The 18,911-nt window shown below is 42.7% G+C and overlaps 1 protein-coding gene across 2 annotated transcripts; it reads left to right on the top strand.

Annotated features, from left to right (window-relative positions):
- Nucleotides 1-247: 247 nt before the first annotated feature.
- Nucleotides 248-17,631, top strand: Il20ra (interleukin 20 receptor subunit alpha). Of its 2 annotated transcripts, XM_036169051.1 has the most exons (6): nt 248-375; nt 6,448-6,626; nt 7,880-8,055; nt 8,665-8,809; nt 13,878-14,017; nt 16,534-17,631. In XM_036169051.1, exons 1-6 carry the CDS (start codon nt 299-301, stop codon nt 17,284-17,286), a joined length of 1,470 nt encoding a protein of 489 aa, XP_036024944.1. In that variant the 5' UTR covers nt 248-298; the 3' UTR covers nt 17,287-17,631. The 2 variants fall into 2 exon arrangements, with proteins under 2 accessions (XP_036024944.1, XP_036024945.1); XM_036169052.1 differs by lacking the exon at nt 6,448-6,626 and having other exon boundaries at nt 306-375.
- The last annotated feature ends 1,280 nt before the right edge of the window (nt 17,632-18,911 follow it).

Below are 18,911 nucleotides of genomic sequence, written 5' to 3'. Positions count from 1 at the left end.
CTCAGGGGGTTAAAAAGCACAAAAACTTGACACTTCAAGGATGTTTGTGCCTTAACTCCAGAGTCACATTTGCTAAATGCTTTTGGATGACCTAAATCACAGCCCCCAATCAGGTTGAGTCTGAGAAGGAATGCAGAGTCTGGGGCATTAGGGCAATCTTTAAAGGTCAGCACTTACTTTAGGGATTAAGTTTTCCTTCCTTCCATTAAAACGCCAATTCTTTTCCACTCCTTTTCCAGTTCCTTGTGTCTCTGGTAGTTTGCCTAAACCTACAAATATCACCTTCTTATCTGTCAACATGAAGAATGTCCTGCACTGGAATCCACCGGAGGGTCTATGTGGAGATGAAGTCACATACACGGTGCAGTATTTCATGTAAGTTGCTTCTTTTCCTTGCAAGTCATTTCTAAGCACGAGTCTCAGACTCCTGTTAGTTGTGTAAAGGCAAACTTTCTATGGCATTAAGTTCTTTGAAAAAGAAAAGTTTAGACATTTCCTGTTTCTTCGATGTTATAATAAATTATAAAGCAGTTGTTTTTTTGGAGCCAGAAGCATTGAGCATTCAGGCAAGAGGATGAGGGCATACTTACAAAAACTAAGAAACGGGGTCAACAAGATGGTTCAGCAGGTTAAGGTGTTTGTCGCCAAGCCTGAGGACCTGAATTCCATTCTTGGGACCCACATGCTGGAAGGGGAGAACTGACTCCAGCCAGTGTCCCCTTCCACCCACATGTGCACTGTGTGGTATGTGCATGGGCATGTGTGCACAGGGTAGGTAATAAATAAGTGGAGAAAAGACGTCATTTTAGAGAGGTGGACTCTGAGTAGGCAAATGAAGCCATCCACCAATTCTGAGACCGCTAAGCTTAAGGGAATGATCTTTCTTAGCTCAAACAAGGCAGAATTCTATGTGATGGCCTGTTCCTACTAAACAGAGCAGGACATGGACCCTTTTCCCTTGTCCTTCAAGACCCTTCACAAGGCAAGAGAGAATGCAAAATAGACAAGACAGTGTCCATCTCCAGAGACTAAGGAAAGCGACATAACCCAGACCACCAACTGTGAAGCAAGCAAACCAAATCCTGCAGAACCCTGAGTGAAACCACCACAGACACCAAAAGCAAACCAGCATTTCTTTTTTTATTTTTTTTTTTAAGAACTGCTTTTTGTTTAGGATTTAGTTTTCTTTATGCGTATGTGTTTCTCATGTGTATGTGTCTGTGTGAGGGTATGCCAAATGTGTGTTGGTGCCCATGAAGGCCACAAGAGGGTCCAGATCACCTGGAGCTGGAGTTATAGGCAGTGTGTGCCCTTGGTGTGGGTTCTGGAAACCTCTGGAAGAATAGCAAGTGCTCATAACCACTGAGCTATCTCTACCACTTGAGCTCAATGAGTGAGAAAGACTTCTCAGTAACAGGTGGCTAAAGAGCTAAAAGGCTCGTCTAACACTCTAAGAAGGCGCCACCAGTAACTGAAGAGACAGCCGCAAGGAGCCACAGCTGGGTGCCACAGGCTGTCATAGGAAGGGGACCCACAGTGACACACTCATCATGGAGGCCCAGTCACAGGGCGGTGACAATTCTAGAGTAAGAGAGACACAGGAAGAAAGAAGTGGCAGACGACAGTTGGCAGCCCAAGCCAAGCGGATCGTGACCTTACAGCAGTGCCACGAGCCGCACCAGCCCCCAGGAGTCCACAAGCTAAAGGCAAGCAGGCGCTCCAGCAGAGGGAATAATGGATTTGATAAAAGAGTATTTGATAGAAGCAGACGTTCAAAATTCTGCACAGGGGAAGCTCATTATCTGACTCCCACTCCTACACCTCAGACTTTTAAATATTATTTTGTTCTTTCTCGCAGTTCGAGAGCTGTGGTCTCGTGGGCTTGGATAGATGGTTCTTTTGCTGGTTTCATTTGGGATCTTTTATGCAGCTTTTAGTCTATGATAGATGAGGCTTGCCTAGTCAGCCAACCAGTAGTCCCATCCAAGCACTAGTAAGAAATTGGGATAGCACCTACCATAATTATTGAAAGAGGCAAGTGAATTCAAATAAAAAGATCCTCCAAGACCTTTGCCATGGGAGTAAAAGAAGAATTCATACAGTAATGGTCTACGTTGTTTATTAAAGTAGATCAATAACACAATCTTTTATGTGTGTTTGTTTGTTCTTGTTTTTGAGATGGGCCCTCATGTAGTCCAGGCTAGCCTCTGACTTTCAATACAGCTGAGGGTGACTTTGAACTCCTAATTCTTCTGTCTAGCTCCCAAGAGCCAGGATTACAAGCATGTACTGAAAAACAGGGTTGGATATAGAATTCTTCTAGACTGAATGGTGACAGGAAGTGTGACTGTAGAACTTCCTTGTTGTCTTGGCATCGATGAGGAATTGGTTTGGACCTTGCACAGTTGCATCAGATGTTTCTATTAGATGGCATGGCATTTGCCTATAATATGCACATACCTGCCACCCTAGGTTATTATAATGCATGCTACCAGTATAAATGCTATCAAAGTACTGCCGTACTACACATGTTCAGTAAAGATGCAATTCTTTCTCCAAAGTTTTTAATCCACAGCTGATTTAATCCACAGAAGTGGAACCCATGGATACAAAGGAATGCCTGTGCATCATCATTTTAATAGCTAACTTTTTCAGTGGTTTTCAAAACCATTTTCTTCATTTAGAAAGTCATAAGGAACTAATATTTCTCATGGTAACAGAACATTTGAATTTCAGCAATGCTTTTCAGGTTACCTCATTTCTTTTGATTAGGATTCAAATACAGTGAAAGTTGCTGCTTTATTAGAAATATGTGCTAAGGACCTGATTTCTGTCTATGTATCTGTCTAATCATCCTTCTTTCTATAAGTAGGATAAAATGCCCAGCATCATTCACACCAAATGTTTCTGGTTAATGACTTGTAAGGGTAATTCATTTCTCCCTTGGTTATACTTCCTGAATTATATGAAGGTTTGAGCTTTAAAAACATGCACCACATTTGCAAAAGAGAACAACCATCTTCGTCCTTGGAAAATGAATTCGGACCACTAAAGCCAGGCAAAAACTTCAGGGAATGCTCCTGGTTGCCTTTGTCCAGAACCCCATTCTCATTTCCAAGGACAGTCTCGGGAGCTGGTGTTTAAAGAAAGACTTCAGCTTTTCAGAGAGCAATAGCTCACCAGCATGTCCTCTCTCCTCCTTCCATTAGGTGGGGCAAAGAGCTTGCTCTGTCCTCCTGAATTCCCAGTGCTTCAGAAAGAACTTAAAAAAATAATAATAACCAGGCTTGTCATTGCTGTATGAGAACAAATAAGTTATACTGTGCAACTTTCTAAAATGAGTCCTTAAAAAGGCACTTGTCCCATAGGAGTTCTGTCATCCCTGGGTATGCACGAAGTGGACAGGAACACAGAGTGTGGTGCTGGAGTCAGACAGTTCTGGATTCATGGCCAGGTTGTGAACCTAGCCGAGTAACCTTGAGCAGGCTACACGCTTTTATACTGTTTAGTGAGGTTTCTTTCCAGAGCAAAATGTTTAAAGTTTATATTATACCCACAAAATAATTTGGTGTAGAAAATGGCAAAGCACCCAAAACACCAACTTTGACACTGGAAAAAGTGATTCCAGTTTCAGATAAACTCTTGCCACTTCTGCAAACATGACTGGATCCCTTAATCTTCCTGAGTTTCAATTTCCAGCTCTGTAGAAATGGGACAAAAACAATGAAGCCCACTTCCTGGGGTGGCCACAAGTTCAGTGAGGTGAAATAGGTAAGCCTGGAGGAACACCCTCGTCTCATATGGGCACTCATAGGTGTTTGGTGTGCTTACTAGAAATAGATGGAGACCAGTGAGGCCCCCACAAGATTTGTCCTGTGAGAGATTATTGTTACTGGAATATTTGTCAGACCTCCCATTTAGATATCAGTCACAGGCATTCTGTGGTGGTATTGTGTTCCCCAAAATATTGTGCACGCTAATCAACTTATCTGGGGTTAGAGAACAGAACAGCCACAATATTAAACATAGAGGTTAGGCAGTGGTAGCACACACCTTTAATCCTAGCATTCCAGAGGCAGAGATCTATATGGATCTCTGTGAGTTCAAGGCCACACTGGAAACAGCCAAACATGGTGACCCATGCCTTTAATCCCAGGAAGTGATGGCAGGAGGTAGAAAGGTATATAAGGCATGAAAACCAGGAACTAGGCTGGTTAAGCTTTTAGGCTTCTGAGCAGCAGTTCAGCTGAGATCCATTTGGATGAGGACTCAGAGGCTTCCAGTGTGAAGAAACAGAATCAGCTGAGAAATTGGCAAGGTGAGGTAGCTGTGGCTTCTTCTGCTTCTCTGATCTTCCAGCATTCACCTCAATACCCAGCCCAGATTTGTTTTTATTAATAAGACCATTTAAGATTCCTGCTACAGCATTTTCTTCTTGGTCAGCATCTGCATGGTAAGAAGGTGCCCTGCCCTTGGCAGAGTGAGGCAGTTTACAAAAGGGAACACAGAGGAAGCAGCAACAGTATTATTCTGACTTCAAGTCAAGACCTGCTGACAGGTCAAGAAGTCAACATGAAGCCACATTCCTAATCCTAACACCTGGAAGGTGGAAGCAGGGGGATCAGGAGTTCAAGGTCATTGTCAGCTACATAGAGAGGTCAAGACTAGCCTAGACCCTATGAGACCCCAATCTCGAAAGACCAAAAACAAAACGATGAAGTGAAATTGAAAAGGAAATCAGTTTTGAGTAACATGGATAGTATCTTTTAAGGAAAGAAGTGGAGTGGTATGGACAACCAAGTGCAGAGCCAGAAGAGAAGTTTGGGTATAATCTGGTAAAACCTGTTTCTCTGTGTTAGATAGTCTGTTTTAGAAACTGGATCAAAATGTAACTATATATGTAAATGCAGACCCATTTTTCCTTTCATCATTGATCAGAAAGTCCCCAGGCACTGCTGATAATCAACAAGGAGAAGGTGATTAAGATATGACTGTGTGTCTTACATCTTTTGGCAGAAGTGGCATTTACGACCTGAAAGAGATTCATCTCGGGACTCTGTTGCCACATCTTTTGACGAATTTAGCAATACTCAGTAACGTTGCCAAATCCTCCTTACCAAGACATACTCTGCCCTGACTTTTGTGATGAATGTTTCTCCACTCTCCCCTTTTGCTGCTATTCCCAAGTCTATTTCAAGCCCACCGTAATGCTTCTGAAGTTTTAATCCAGACTTTGCTCTGGGTATTCCTGCCTAAGCCAATCCCTGAGCACTCTGTGTATTGACGCCAAAATTACCACCTCCCCGCCTCCATACCTCTCTCTTGAACCCCGAGCTCCTGCATTTGGAGAACTCTCAACACAGCTCAAATGCAGCCTGGCACTGCTGAATTTATTAGTTTCCTCTCCTCCTATCCTTCCCCTCCCCAATTTCCCAAACCCACTCTTCTTTGGTGATCTTTATCTTGTAAATATTACCATATTCCATGCTCTTGCCCTAAACAGAAAGAGATATTCCATCATCTTTACTGTGTGATCCCTTGCAGGCACGCGGTGACCTGGTCCTGGCCGCCAACAGTTCTTGTTTTTATTATGTCCTTATTCATTTCACTACCATCCTAGTCCATACCGCTCACATCTTCCTCCTGGACCACAGCACGGTCCTCCAAACTGCTCTCTGCATTGTTATCTCCAGCACACTCCACTCTCTGGAGGTGAGTGGCCAGCCTTCTAAACCATGTCTGTCATCTTTTTCCCCAAAGCCCTGCTTTAATCTCTTCAGCGACCTTCAGAACAACCCTGTCTCCCCAGCTGACTAACCGCTTAACTGAGCTTTTCATGCCACAGTCTCTCTTACCTGAGAAGTGCTGAAAATATTCTCCCTCCCCATTTTCTTTGGATGCTGTATTTTAACAACAACAACAAAACAATATGGACAATGTCCTCAATTTAATAGCAATACAGTTATGGTACACTCAGACACTCTGTATCCTAGCAAAATTTCCCCCAGACTCTTAATACTTAGTAAAGTTTTAAATTTTATGAGAATGTCAAAGTAATGTCTCTTCCAATGAAAAAGGTTAACTTTCCTTTAATACATCCACCAAACTAACCTCATATAGACTAAAAACTTAATTACTAGAGATTGATCACACAGTATATAAAAGTTTTACTGTCGTTGAAGTATGAAACTGTAACATGCTTCCAGAATGCACTATCCACATTGTAATTCACAGAAAAGCATAGTGTTTATAGAAACTCTGACTCAGACTCCTGAAAGCTAATAAAAATATCAACAGCCACAAAAGGGGAGTCAATGTTATCAGAATGACAGGCATCTGTGTTTTGCTGAAGAGAAGATCCTCCGTTTACTTTTATATAATGACTTTTTTAAAATTGTAAAGCATGTAAGGGGGCTCATTATTAATTCATAGTTTCTTTCTTAACAGATATGGGCAGAAGAAATGGCTGAGTGCATCTGAATGCAGAAGCATCAGCAGGACCTACTGCGATCTCTCTGCGGAGACCTCAGACTATGAACATCAGTACTATGCCAAGGTGAAGGCCATTCGGGAAACCAAGTGTTCCGAATGGGCTGAAACAGGACGGTTCTATCCTTTCTTAGAAAGTGAGTAATGCCGCTGTCCACTAAGCATGAACTAATCTGGATTCCTGTTGTGATACGCTGGCCTCATAGGCAACTTTACCCAGAAGAAAGGGTCTGCTTGACCCTGGTCTGTAGAGCCAGTTGAATAACCTGCCCTGGTGTTTCATGTGGGTGAACCCCAGAGTCAAATCTGTAGATCGATAGACTTGGCCAAGGCATCTTTAAAGTCTCTCTCAGATTCAGAGTTAAAGACAGGTGTCAATAATACCAAACTTTGATTTTGTCTTGTCGTTGTTTTATCATCACAGAGGCTATGCATTAGAAAATACGTTGTAGGTTAGTCAGTCATTGACATGTACCCTGAATGCACAACAAAATCTCTTTTTCATGAAATTTGGCATTGTGCTGTGGTTTCCAGGTGTAACTCAAATTAAGGCAAGAATACTCCTGCTATTTGCTTTTATAATTTTCCTTCCCCGGATATGTGACTAACCCAACCATGAAGAATGCAGACAGAGCCACCATAATGAAATAGCCAAGTGCTGTAGAGGCCCCAGAAGGTGGTGCCTTTTCCAGGAATCTGCCAGTTGGGAGGCTGGTAACCCATGCCCTCAGGTCAGATCTAGCGCCTCTGTTTTTCAACAGGTCATGTGGTCATGAGCTAAGAATACTATTTATATTTTTAAAATAGCTTTCTAAGTAAAATAGTATTTTCGACGTGTGAAAATGATATGAAATTTAAATTTCAATGTCGGACTAGAGTGATGCCTCAGCAGTAAAGAACATACGTTGCTCTTTGCAGAGGACTCAGGTTTAGTTCCCAGCACCTACATGGCTCACAACCACATCTAACTCCAGTTCCACAGGACCCGACGCCCTCTACTGGCCTCCACTGGCCATGCATGCAATGTGGTCCACAGACATACATACAGGCAAAACTCCATCCATACACATAAAATAAAAATAAATTAATTAAAAAATAAATCATCTAGAAAATATTTTGTAAATCTCAGTGTCTGTATCTAAAATTTTCCAGAACACCAACCTTGTTCACTTGTTTATACTGCTGCCAATGACTGCTTTCGAACCACAAACTGGGTGGAGTCCTTGAAGCAGAGGTCCTGTGGCCAGGAAAGAGCCTCTGGGTTTTTATGGTGGCAGGATCTCCCGTAAGAAGGTGGTTTTAGGTCTTTGGTCCAAGTATGATTGTGCTGAAGCTTTACTTCAGGGCTTTTTTTACGCCTGAAGATGCTAATACCCTCTTCTCCTCTAAGCACAAGTTGGCCCACCAGAGGTTGCCCTGACAAGTGGCGAGAGGTCCATCTCTATCGCCCTGACAGCGCCAGCAAAGTGGAAAAGAAATCCCACAGATGACTCTGTTTCTATGCAACAAGTATACTCCAAGCTGAGATACAACGTGTCTGTGTATGACACTGAATCCAGAAGAAAGGTGAGCCCTGCCTGCCTGGGATGGGGTTGAGCCTCTGGGTGTCACTTTCTGGGCTGCCACTGGCCCAGGTAGTCCTGGTACTCCAGTTCTCTTTTGAGAATGTGGCAGCTGACACTAATCAAAAGAGAGAGTGTACAAGATGAATCGAGAGCTGAGGCGACTTCAGGCCTTTCCCTGCAGAAGTGTACGTTAACAGTGCATGAAGTCACAAGTGGAAGGTAGAGAAATCGGGCATTCTACCTGATGAAGCGTCTTTACTTACACATCATCTATCAATCACTTTCCAGGCATCTAATATATACATGATTATATATTAGAATATATAATATAGAAAATATGTATACATATGAGCAAGAACACATGACAAAGTTAAGCAAGAACTCTATCTTGAGTTGTTACTTAGAAGTGTTCCTTGGATTGGTCCATTTCTATCGATGTTCTGCTCAGCTAAATGAAAATAGGTTTTTGAACCTATGTTGGAAAAAAATAAAAGCTTACAGTGACAGGAAGAATCCAGTGGCATCTTGGCCTCTCACCTCTATCTAGAGCTGTCCTGGGGAGGTCCTGGCATCTTTGGCTCTAATCTCTGTTTGCACTTCCCCACCCCAGTGGTCACAGTGTATCACCAACAGCACATTGGTACTCAGCAGGCTGGAACCGAGCACTCTGTATTGTGTCCATGTGGAGTCCTTTGTCCCAGGGCCCCCTCGCCTCACTCAGCCTTCTCAGAAGCAATGCATCAGTACTCTGGAAGGTAAGCTGCAAGAGACTTTAGCTAGTCTTAGGAAAGAAAGCTGATAAAACAGAAAAAAAATGTAACAGTTTAGATAGAGTCTTAACAAATCCATGTCTATGAAAATCAGACTAAAACATCTGCTTCTCTAAATGCATTGAACTGTCTGAGGTTTTGCTGTTGAGCTTGGTCAGTATTAAGGAGGGTTGTCACAACATCTGGAAACTGTCAGTAGGAGTCCACTGGCAACAATCCTCCCCAGTTAACACAGCTTCTTACTTTAGGAATAGAATTAAGAACTTCCATACGAATCATTTTTCATCTATCCAGCCATAGTCACTCAAGCCAAGCCTTGGAGAACAACCAAGAACTATATCCAGCAGGAAGCAAAGCATTGCCCTGGGAACACTTTCAAATGCCACTGCCCTGATCTCCCTTGGGATACAGATTACAGGCCCCTTAAGTTGCCTTCAGACATCACCTGTCACTTGTCAGCTGCAGGCAGATGTGGGATCAACAGAATCACTCTCTTATAGTTGCTTCTCTTTGCCTCCTTCCTGTGTTTTCTGAGCAAGGCTCCCAGGGAATTATAGTTTGGGGTGCTTCTTTTAAGAGAACTAGAGTTATGAGCCTTGTGTTTGTTTAATAAGTCTGCCCTAGAGTGAGAACATCAACTCAAATCCTGGAAATGGAAGATAGACCCTCAAGTTCCGCTGTATCATCAGATGGTCTTCATCCATGATCCTTCTGGTCCTCCTTCATTGGATGGTTTTCATCCATGATCATTCTGGTCCTCCTTCATTGGGTGGTCTTCATCCATTATCAGTCTGGTCCTTCTTCATCAGGATGATCTTCATCCATTATCATTCTGGTCCTTCTTCATCAGGATGATCTTCATCCATTGTCCATTCTGGTCTTCCCTCATTGGATGGTTTTCATCCATTGTCCATTCTGGTCTTCCCTCATTGGATGGTCTTCATCCATTATCACTCTGGTCCTCCTTCATCGTGTGATCTTCATCCATTATCATTCTGATCCTCCCTCTAACATGCCCTCAACCTCTTGCAGGTTCTGGTTCTTTCCCTATCCTTGACTGAGAACCCACAGCCCCTAGCCAGTCAATGGTGACACACACCTTTAATCCCAGCACTTAGGAGACAGAGGTAAGGAATCTGAGTTCTAGGCTAGCATGGTCTATAGAGCGAGTTCCAGGACAACCGGGGCTACACAGAGAAACCCTGTCTTGAAAAATGAAAAGAAAAGAATAAAAGAAGCCCCAGCCCTGGTCCCACCCTTCCCCCTTTCCCACCCCCACCCCTGTCGCATTCTTCTTCCCTTTCAAGGTGAAACAGTCCCCAGGAAAAGGAAAAGTGTAGGAAACATATAGGAACAGTAAATAGCTTTATTTTTGAGTCTCACTCTATCGTGTTATCTCTTTGACAAGAAAGGATTCTCTACCCTAATACAAATAAAGCTCAAATGCCAAGCAAGCAGGAAAGGGATGCAAAGCAGGCTGGAGGAATCCATTTTGTGTCTGGAATAAGTGTTGTGTTTCCTAACAGTTTGATCAGTGCCGAGTGGCGGGTCATTTACCTACCATCCAAAGGAGCTCATTTACTCAATCGGCAGAGCTAAGGCAACTAAGAACAGCTCAACCAGCTTCTTCCCTGTAAGAACATGGAGCCCATTTCCTCGCCAGGGTAGTAAAAGGAGCAAATTCAGGCACACTATTTCTAATATATATATATATATATATATATATATATATATATATATATATATATATATATATATTGTCTCTTTAGGGACTTTGCCTTGAAAGATATCTCTGTTCCCTGAAGTTTCTCAACTAAATCCTCCCAGATGAAAATGAAAAGTATTCAGTTTATTGTAGAAAATATACCATTGAATGCTAAGTGCCAGCAATTGTCATGATCTTCTTAGGCAGGATAAGCCTGGTCTAATGGTGACATCAGAGGCTATGCTGAGGGCTGAGCTACCACCCAAAGCAGAACAGGTCCCATCTAAAGTAGGACAAGTGCCCAACAATTGCAACATTTTCATCACAGCCTTAGCACATTTCTCTGTAGGCAGATGAGCACTCTCTCTGGGGACCGTGGAGTGGGTAAAAGAGCCTTCAAGGGATGCTCAGGATGGATTTTCCCACTGGTGTGGTTGATCATCCACCACCACTACCATAATACATCTGTTTACATCTATGGAGAATAGTTAGTGGGATAGATGCTATGCTGTTTTCTCTCCATCAGAAGTGAGAGCATCCAGCATCCACATATAAATGCTTCTGTGACACACTGGCTGATTTTATTAGCACATAAGGAATGTTCTAGGGTTTTGTGGTTTATGCTAAGTTTGCATGGTGTGTGTGTGTGTGTGTGTGTGTGTGTGTGTGTGTGTGTGTGTGTGTGTTTCTGCAGCACTTAGAATTCTCTGGAGAAACATGTAGCTAAAGTTTTCTCTGGTCCTGCCCAGCCCCATAGACCCTGCAGCCTCTTATAAAATAATCACTCAGAAGCTTATATTAACTAAAACTGCTTGGCCATTAGCTCATGCCTACCACTGACTAGCTCTTACATTTAAACTCAGCCCATTTCTGTTAATCTATATGTTGCCACGTGTTCTGTGGCTTTACCTGTGTGTCATTACATGCTGCTCCCTGGATGGCGGGCTGGCGTCTGCTGACGTAGCCTTTCTGTTCCCAGAATTCTCCTTGTCTGTTTACCCTGCCTATACTTCCTGCCTGGCTACTGGCCAATCAGCTTTTTATATCAACCAATCAGAGCAACACATTCACAGCATACAGAACATTCCACAGCAGAAACAGAACCAACAAGATAGATAGATACAAGAGAGATTTTAAGGAGTCAACTCTTGTCATTGTATAAGCTGGAAAGCACAAAATCTTTAGGGTAGGCATCAAGCTGGGGACTCTAGGGACAACTGGTATTGTAGTTCTTCCCCAAAGGCCATGTGGTAGTAGAATTCCCTCTAACTCAAATTCACCTGTCTCTTTTTTTTAAGAGCATCCGTTGAGAAGACAAGGATCAGCTACATTATAGAGAGCAATTTTCCTTGCTCATAATCTACTCATTAAAATGTTAAATCTCATCTAAAAACTAGACATCTAAAGTAATGTCTATAATGGTATTTAGCAAATATCTATGACCTGTACAAGTTGGCATATAAAATTTACCAGCCCAACTTCCAGTGGTTCCCACAAGCTCCACAAATTTGTCAGGTACGGTGGAGCCAGCATCAGCTCTGTGATCTGGTCAGTGGCCAGCCTGGGTATTCCTCTTCAAACTCTTCACTAAGCCTTTTCATTATGGGGCAGATTTTCACTCATCACAGGCCGACAGCCCAGCAGGACCAAGAGTGAGTTATTACCCTCCAACAATTATCCCTAAGCTCTACCCAGAAGGACTTGTCCACCAGCACAAAATGAATCTGTTAGCCACCATATGAGGGTGCCATATATTCATGTCATGTATTGAATATATACAGAGGACAATGAGACCCACAAGTAGCATGGAAGAGTATGAGATCTTTTGTTTTAACTTAAAGTTTTTAAGCTCTTTTTGAAGCTTTCATATATAAGCACTGTATTTACATAATCTAACTCCCTCTGTGCATTACCCACTACTTCTTAAATTCATGACCTCATTCTCTCTCTCTCTCTCTCTCTCTCTCTCTCACACACACACACACACACACACACACACACACACACACACTATAACCTGCTGAGTCAGTTTAGTGTCATTTCTATGTATACATGTTTAGGGCTGACCACTTAGAAATAGATAAGCTACCAGGGTTCTTGTCCCTGGAGAAGAATGGCCCTCTCAGCAGCCATTAATTGCCTATAGCTCTTTATCTATGGGAGGGGTCTTGTAACATTCCCCATCCACATTGCTATGTCAACTGATCTTGTTTAGGTGGCCATGATGTTTAGAATCCCTGGGTGTGGCTTCCTTGTCACATTTGGAAGACACTCTCTCACAGGAGTCATCCTGATCCTCTGGCTACACTTCAGAAGGTTCCCTGAGCCTTAGATGGAATCAGTTAGGTATGTGGATCAGTTGGGACTGAGCACTCCACAGTCAGTTACTATCTGCATTTTGCCTGGTTGTGGATTTCTGTAATGGTCTTTGCTGAAAAAACCCAGCTTATTTGATGAGGGAGAGGTAGGAGCTACACTTATCTTTGGGTATAAAGATCCAGGTACATATTTAGAATGCAATTAGAAGTTATATTGGTTTAGGAAAGTGGCAGTGGGCAGTAATAGGTTCTCCTCTGAGGTCCATGACCTCACCAGCCATGGGTAGTTGGCTAGGTTTATAGAGCCAGGCATGAATTCCCTCCTATTGAGCCAATGTTAGGTCAAATTAGATGGTTGTTGGTTACCCCTGAAATGGAAGAGCCACTATTGTACCCTTGAGTATATGACGTCATGCTGATCATTACTGTAGTCTGCAGGCTTTATAGTAGGGTAGGACTATTGATTGCTTCTTTCTTGGCAGCTTGCATTGTACCTTTAAATACTGAGATCTGGTTTCAGGAAAAAGGCCTCTAGGTCAAAACCAGATTGATTTCTCCAATTTCTGTGTCCAGAGTGTGTGGTATCTTCAGTAAGAGGGCCTTAGCTTCAAGTTTTAGGAAGTCCCAAAGGGCAATGGCAGTGGTCTACAACATTTGAGGAGTTTCCTGGACTCCTCTGACTAACTCAAAGGGAGGTTTTCCTTGTCTGGCACTAGGGATTTCAATAAAGAGGGTGCTCCTGTTTGGTTTGAGAGCTATGAATTCATAGGCTGACAGATCCATTGATTTTTCTCATACATGAGCCAGGATGAATGTCAGAGCCTGACATAAGATTTTGGAATACCCAGTAACTTATATTATTAATGCAGCCTTACTGTAAAGATGGGGGTGAGTTTAGACAGTGCCTTGAGAACTTTATTGTCAGAGAGATGACAAATTCTGAGACCTTTTACAGTATTAGCTGAAACTTCTCAGTATATAGATGAGAAACACAACCATCCAGTCCTGACCCATGATTTTTCTTTAACAGATCAAATGTCAGCACTGAAGGTTAAAGTCATCTTCTGGTATGTCTTGCCCACATCTGTAATTGTCTTCCTTTTTTCTGTGATTGGCTACTCAGTTTACCGTTACATCCACGTTGGCAAAGAAAAACACCCATCGAATTTGGTGAGTGCTTGGCATGGTGGAAGACTGTATGACAACAGGAAGAGAGGAGAAGAGGAGGAGAATAGATACGGTCTCACATCAGAGCAGAGTGGCCTTAAGCCGTTGATGAATTCTAAAACACATTCTGAGCTGAGAGTAACTGAGTAAGAGAGTCCTTACACAGCATGTGGGCTATCCTGGGTGTGACCCCACCTGCACCCCAAAACCAAACAAAAAACAGCTTTTGTACAGAATTCACTCACAAATATACCAACACTAAACCTTCTTCAGGTTTGAAACACACTCATAATTAGTGAGTGCTTGAGATAAGGCTGTGGGATAAACAGATAATTTAAGTCATGATCACTCTGTCTCTCTCAAAGTTCAAGCCTTATTAGAGATAACATGTGAAGGCTAAAGAGAACAAGTTTTTTGAGGACTCATGGGGTACAACGAAGCCCCGAAACCTTTAATATGGGGGCAGGAATCAGTTCTCATGTTCAAGAATGTGAAAGTCAGAGCTAGGATGCTTGTTACAAGCAGAAGAAGTAGCAGGGCAAGGGGAGGTAGATGCCATGGTGGGAAAGCTTATCATATGACCAGCCTATCATGTGACCAGCCTATCATGTCCTCTATGAGGAGCTACACTGGAGAGCAGGCACCGGGCCACATAGTGGGAGTATGTGGTGTTCTTCTCAGGGTTGAGTTTATTTAGTCTTCAGGGAATTTTAAGTAAGGTTCTGAGCTGCAATGTTACGATCACCATTATGCTTTAGATCCTCTAGAGAATAAAGACAGCTTATTCTAGTAAAGTAAATGCAGCTAAGACACCACCCGGGGGCATCTTAGAAAAAAGATGAGAATGGGACATGGGGATAGGGATGCAGAACATGGAATCTAAACACCCTTAGGAGGCACATGGCCAGGACTTGAGCATCCACTGCAAGAGGAAGCAAGTTGAAGAAACAAATGAGATGTTACAGGACCATCTGATGAGAGGGCCAGATGGGCTCAGCAGTTAAATGAAAGTGTGTCATGGGGTGACAGGAAGATGGGACCTTGTCACCGATGCTTCCCTCAATAACAGGCACCTTCCACAAACCCCAGAGCAGAACGAAAAGTATGTCTGTGGTACTCAGGATGGAGCTCTAGGGCCTTCCTCATGCACCCCTCAGCTGTATCTCCAAACAATTCTTTATCTTTTCTTCTGAGACAAGGTCTAGCTAAATTGCTTCAGCTGGCCCTTCCTCTCTTAGCCTCCAGAGTAGCTGGGGTTATGGGGGCCTAGTGATTTTCTTTATTCTTGTGTATCCTTGACATGGTTTAGACTTTTTAAATTTTCCTATATACTATCAGATGAACTGACTCCCCCCCCCCCCTTTTTCCTTTTTGTCTAGCACGATTGGAACATTATATCCCTGTACCCATTCCCTTTTCTGGTACTGTAATAGAGTACTTTGACTAAATCCATTTATAGGGGAAGGGGATTTTTTCAGCTCATAGTTCCAGATTACAGCATACGAGTTGTAGGGGAGGGTGGTAAGAGCTTGAAGCAGAGTACCACAGAGAAGCACGATTTAATGCCTCCAAGACCCAGGGTAGCTGAAGTTTTCCTGTGTCCCACCCAGTCCGCAGCTGTTCAGACCTAAGTAAACACACAGAGGCTTGTATTAATTAAAAATGCTCTGTCATTAGCTCAGGCCTACCACTGAGTAGCTCTTACACTTAAACTCAGCCCATTTCTGTCCATCTACATTTTGCCACATGTTCCGTGGCTTTACCTGTGTGCCTTTACATGCTGCTCCTTGGACGGCGAGATGGCGTCTCCTCCTCAGTTCTCCTTGTCTGCTTATTCCACCTATACTTCCTGCCCTGGCTACTGTTTCATTTATCAACCAATCAGAGCAACATATTCACAGCATACAGAACATCCCACAGCAGCCCAGCCTAGGAAAAGACACACCATGTTCAGGGCTTAGCTTAATTAAGAAAATCTCTCACAGGCATGCTCACAGACCAACCTAATCCAGACATAGACACTTCCTCATTGAGTTTCTCCTCAGGTGACAATAGAAACCAAACATCATACTCCTTTTTGTATACTATTTTTATGCCTGTGTACAGTTCATATCCATATTCTATCCAGGAAAGAGCTAGTAGTCTGGGCAGCCCCTGCTTACTAACTACAAACAGAATTCACTTCCACCTCTCTTACTCATCACCTGTCTTCATCTAGCAGAGTTTCCAACCTTAAAGAAATGAGAAGATTCCAGAACTTAATTGACTCACCAGCAGCCCCTCTCGAAGTCACACCCCTGAGCCTCACACCAGATGCACATTCACCAGTAATGCAGTTCACTTCCCGTTGCATTTTGTGGGTCGAGTGAAGTTTCCTCTCTAGGCCAAGCATAATTCCCTCTCCTGAGTGGGTCAGAGAAGATCTCATGCTATCAGGTGTCACTGGAAGCTCTAGTTGGCCGCTGTTTGTAATGTCTCCCTAAAGTGAAAAGGTGACGTCCATTCTCTTCTCTCTGCAGATTTTGATTTATGGAAATGAAATTAAAAGAGTCTTTGAGCCTGCTGAAGCAATTACACTTAATTTTATCACCCTCAATATGTTGGATGATTCTAAAATTTCTCAAAAGGATATGAGCTTCCTGGAAAAAAGCAGTTATGGTTCCAACTTGAATGACCCTGAGTTCAGGGAGAGCCAGGAGCCCCATCTGGAAGAGGCGGAGGGGCAACATGTCGGATACTCTTCCCATCTGATGGACATTGTCTGTAGTGCTGAGCAAAGTGACAGGAATGCTTGCCTAGCCCGTCATGAGTGGCTCAGCAGCACCATGCCCACAGGGGAGGCAGATGCTGAACATGAGTATAGTGTCCCAGATGATTTCTACAGGCATTGTGAAGACCACCAACTCTGTGGGCAGGAAGAGGCATCCAGAACAGGGGAATTATCTGAGCCTCAGGCAGCTTTAGCAAACTTAGGCCCACCTCTTGAAGACCTACATCACCTGGGACAGGAGCATCTGGGCGCAGAAGAGGGGCCAGAGGAAGAGCCATCCACAACACTGGTGGATTGGGACCCTCAAACTGGCAAGCTGTGCATCCCTTCCTTACCTAGCTTTGGCCAGGATCTTGTGGACTATGGACTTTATGAGAGAGACCGGCTCTCAGAGGATGGTTTTTTGTCTAGATTCTTTGAGAACCAGGCAGAGGATGAAAATGAAAACTATCTCATACAATTTATGGAGGAATGGGGTTTACATGTACAAATGGAAAGCTAAACCTGAATTTCTGTTGACTGACATCTCCAGTGGTGGGGCATGTGCCTGTCAACAAATGAACCATTCCAGTGAGTGAACCATGGAGACGAGTAGGTCAACCTGTGTTCAGATTCCCAGACATGGCTTTCTTGTCTGTGTTCATGCACTTGGTTGGCCCTGCCTCCTCCAGGTGGTTGACTTCTACAGGACCATCATCCCAATCCATAGCAAATCCTGGAGTACAGGAACTTTCTGGAATACAGAGCCCTGAGCTTTGTTGTAGACAGAGTAAGCATCTCCAGGTGGAATGGAGACTTTCTACAGGAGCTTACACTGTGGACATGGTTTATCATTTTCTAACAAGTATGCCTGTACAGTTACTTTCTAGATTTTTATCATACATATGTAACACTATAAAATGTTTCATAAAAGTCATTTGTTTTATAAACACCCCTTTTCTAGAATGTATTGATTGTGAGACTGTTGGGACACTTCAAAACACACCCATGCCACTAAATGGAGGGAGAGTGGTTTACATATAAAGAGCTCAACTCACTATTCAGTCATGATAATCCGTGTTCAGAATGAGCCAATCAGGCCAGCCTTCATGTGTCTATCTTCTGTAAGGGGCAGTGTTTATCAGTTTTTGAGCAGCAGTTCTGGAGTGTGAGCTTAAATGGCTATTTAAGTATATAAAAGTAGTCAGGAAAATGCCCACTCAATAATTTAGTAAGAGCCATTGTTGCCCAAAAGACCTGCCACATTTTATAATAGACCACACTTACTTTGGGACATGTATTGATAGAAATATACTTACGTAACTGTAAACTAGGAATGTTCCATGAAATGCTGAATCACGGACTAATCTACAGGGGGAGTCAGTACTGCAAAGTCTCTTAGGAAAATGTGTGAATGAATACTACCTTGCCACATAATAGTAAGATCAGTAGTAAGTAAACACAGGGCATAGAAAAGGAAGTTAAACAAATACGTGAAGAAGGGTTTATTCAAGTTTGACGCCATTTATTGTGGGACGTGAAGTACATCATAAAACGCCTTCCTGGTAATTCCAATAACTACCCATCATCTTCTCTACTCAATTAAATTCTACACCACACTACACTAAACATGACAGAATCTATAAAGTTGAACCACGTAAGATGATTGATGTTTCAGTGTTTTGGACCTACAGAAACATCAACGTTTTATGTATTTGTTTAATTATAAACTCCATCCACAGAGTCTCTTTCAGGAAGACAGATATGATCCTATTTCCTTAGTCATATGCTCAGCAGAAGCAGACAGCCCTGGTAGAAGAGATGGATTCTGGGCTCATGGTCTTTTGCAATTATCCACAAATCCAAACAGTTTCTGATTTAATGGTTTAATTTAGGGCCTAATCATATTAATCAGAGTGTTCTGTTCTTCTTGGTCTTTGTAGAAACGATTCTGGTGGCTTGGAAGAACAGATTTATGTTACAAACTGGAAATGAAGTTCAGGATTAGGAGAGAATAGGTTTTTTTTGTTGTTGTTTTGTTTTTTTTTTTTGGTTTTTTTTTTTTTTTTTGTGTGTGTGTGTGTGTGGTTTTTTTAGAGCAAAAAGGGAAAATGATTGGTGAGAGTTTGGCTTATTAATTTTGCAAAA

The sequence above is a fragment of the Onychomys torridus genome, chromosome 19 (genome assembly GCF_903995425.1).
Source record: "Onychomys torridus chromosome 19, mOncTor1.1, whole genome shotgun sequence".
NCBI classification, from domain to species: Eukaryota; Metazoa; Chordata; class Mammalia; order Rodentia; family Cricetidae; genus Onychomys; species Onychomys torridus.
The sequence above is the reverse complement of the archived record's forward strand: the minus strand, read 5'-3'. Positions and strand labels throughout refer to the sequence as shown.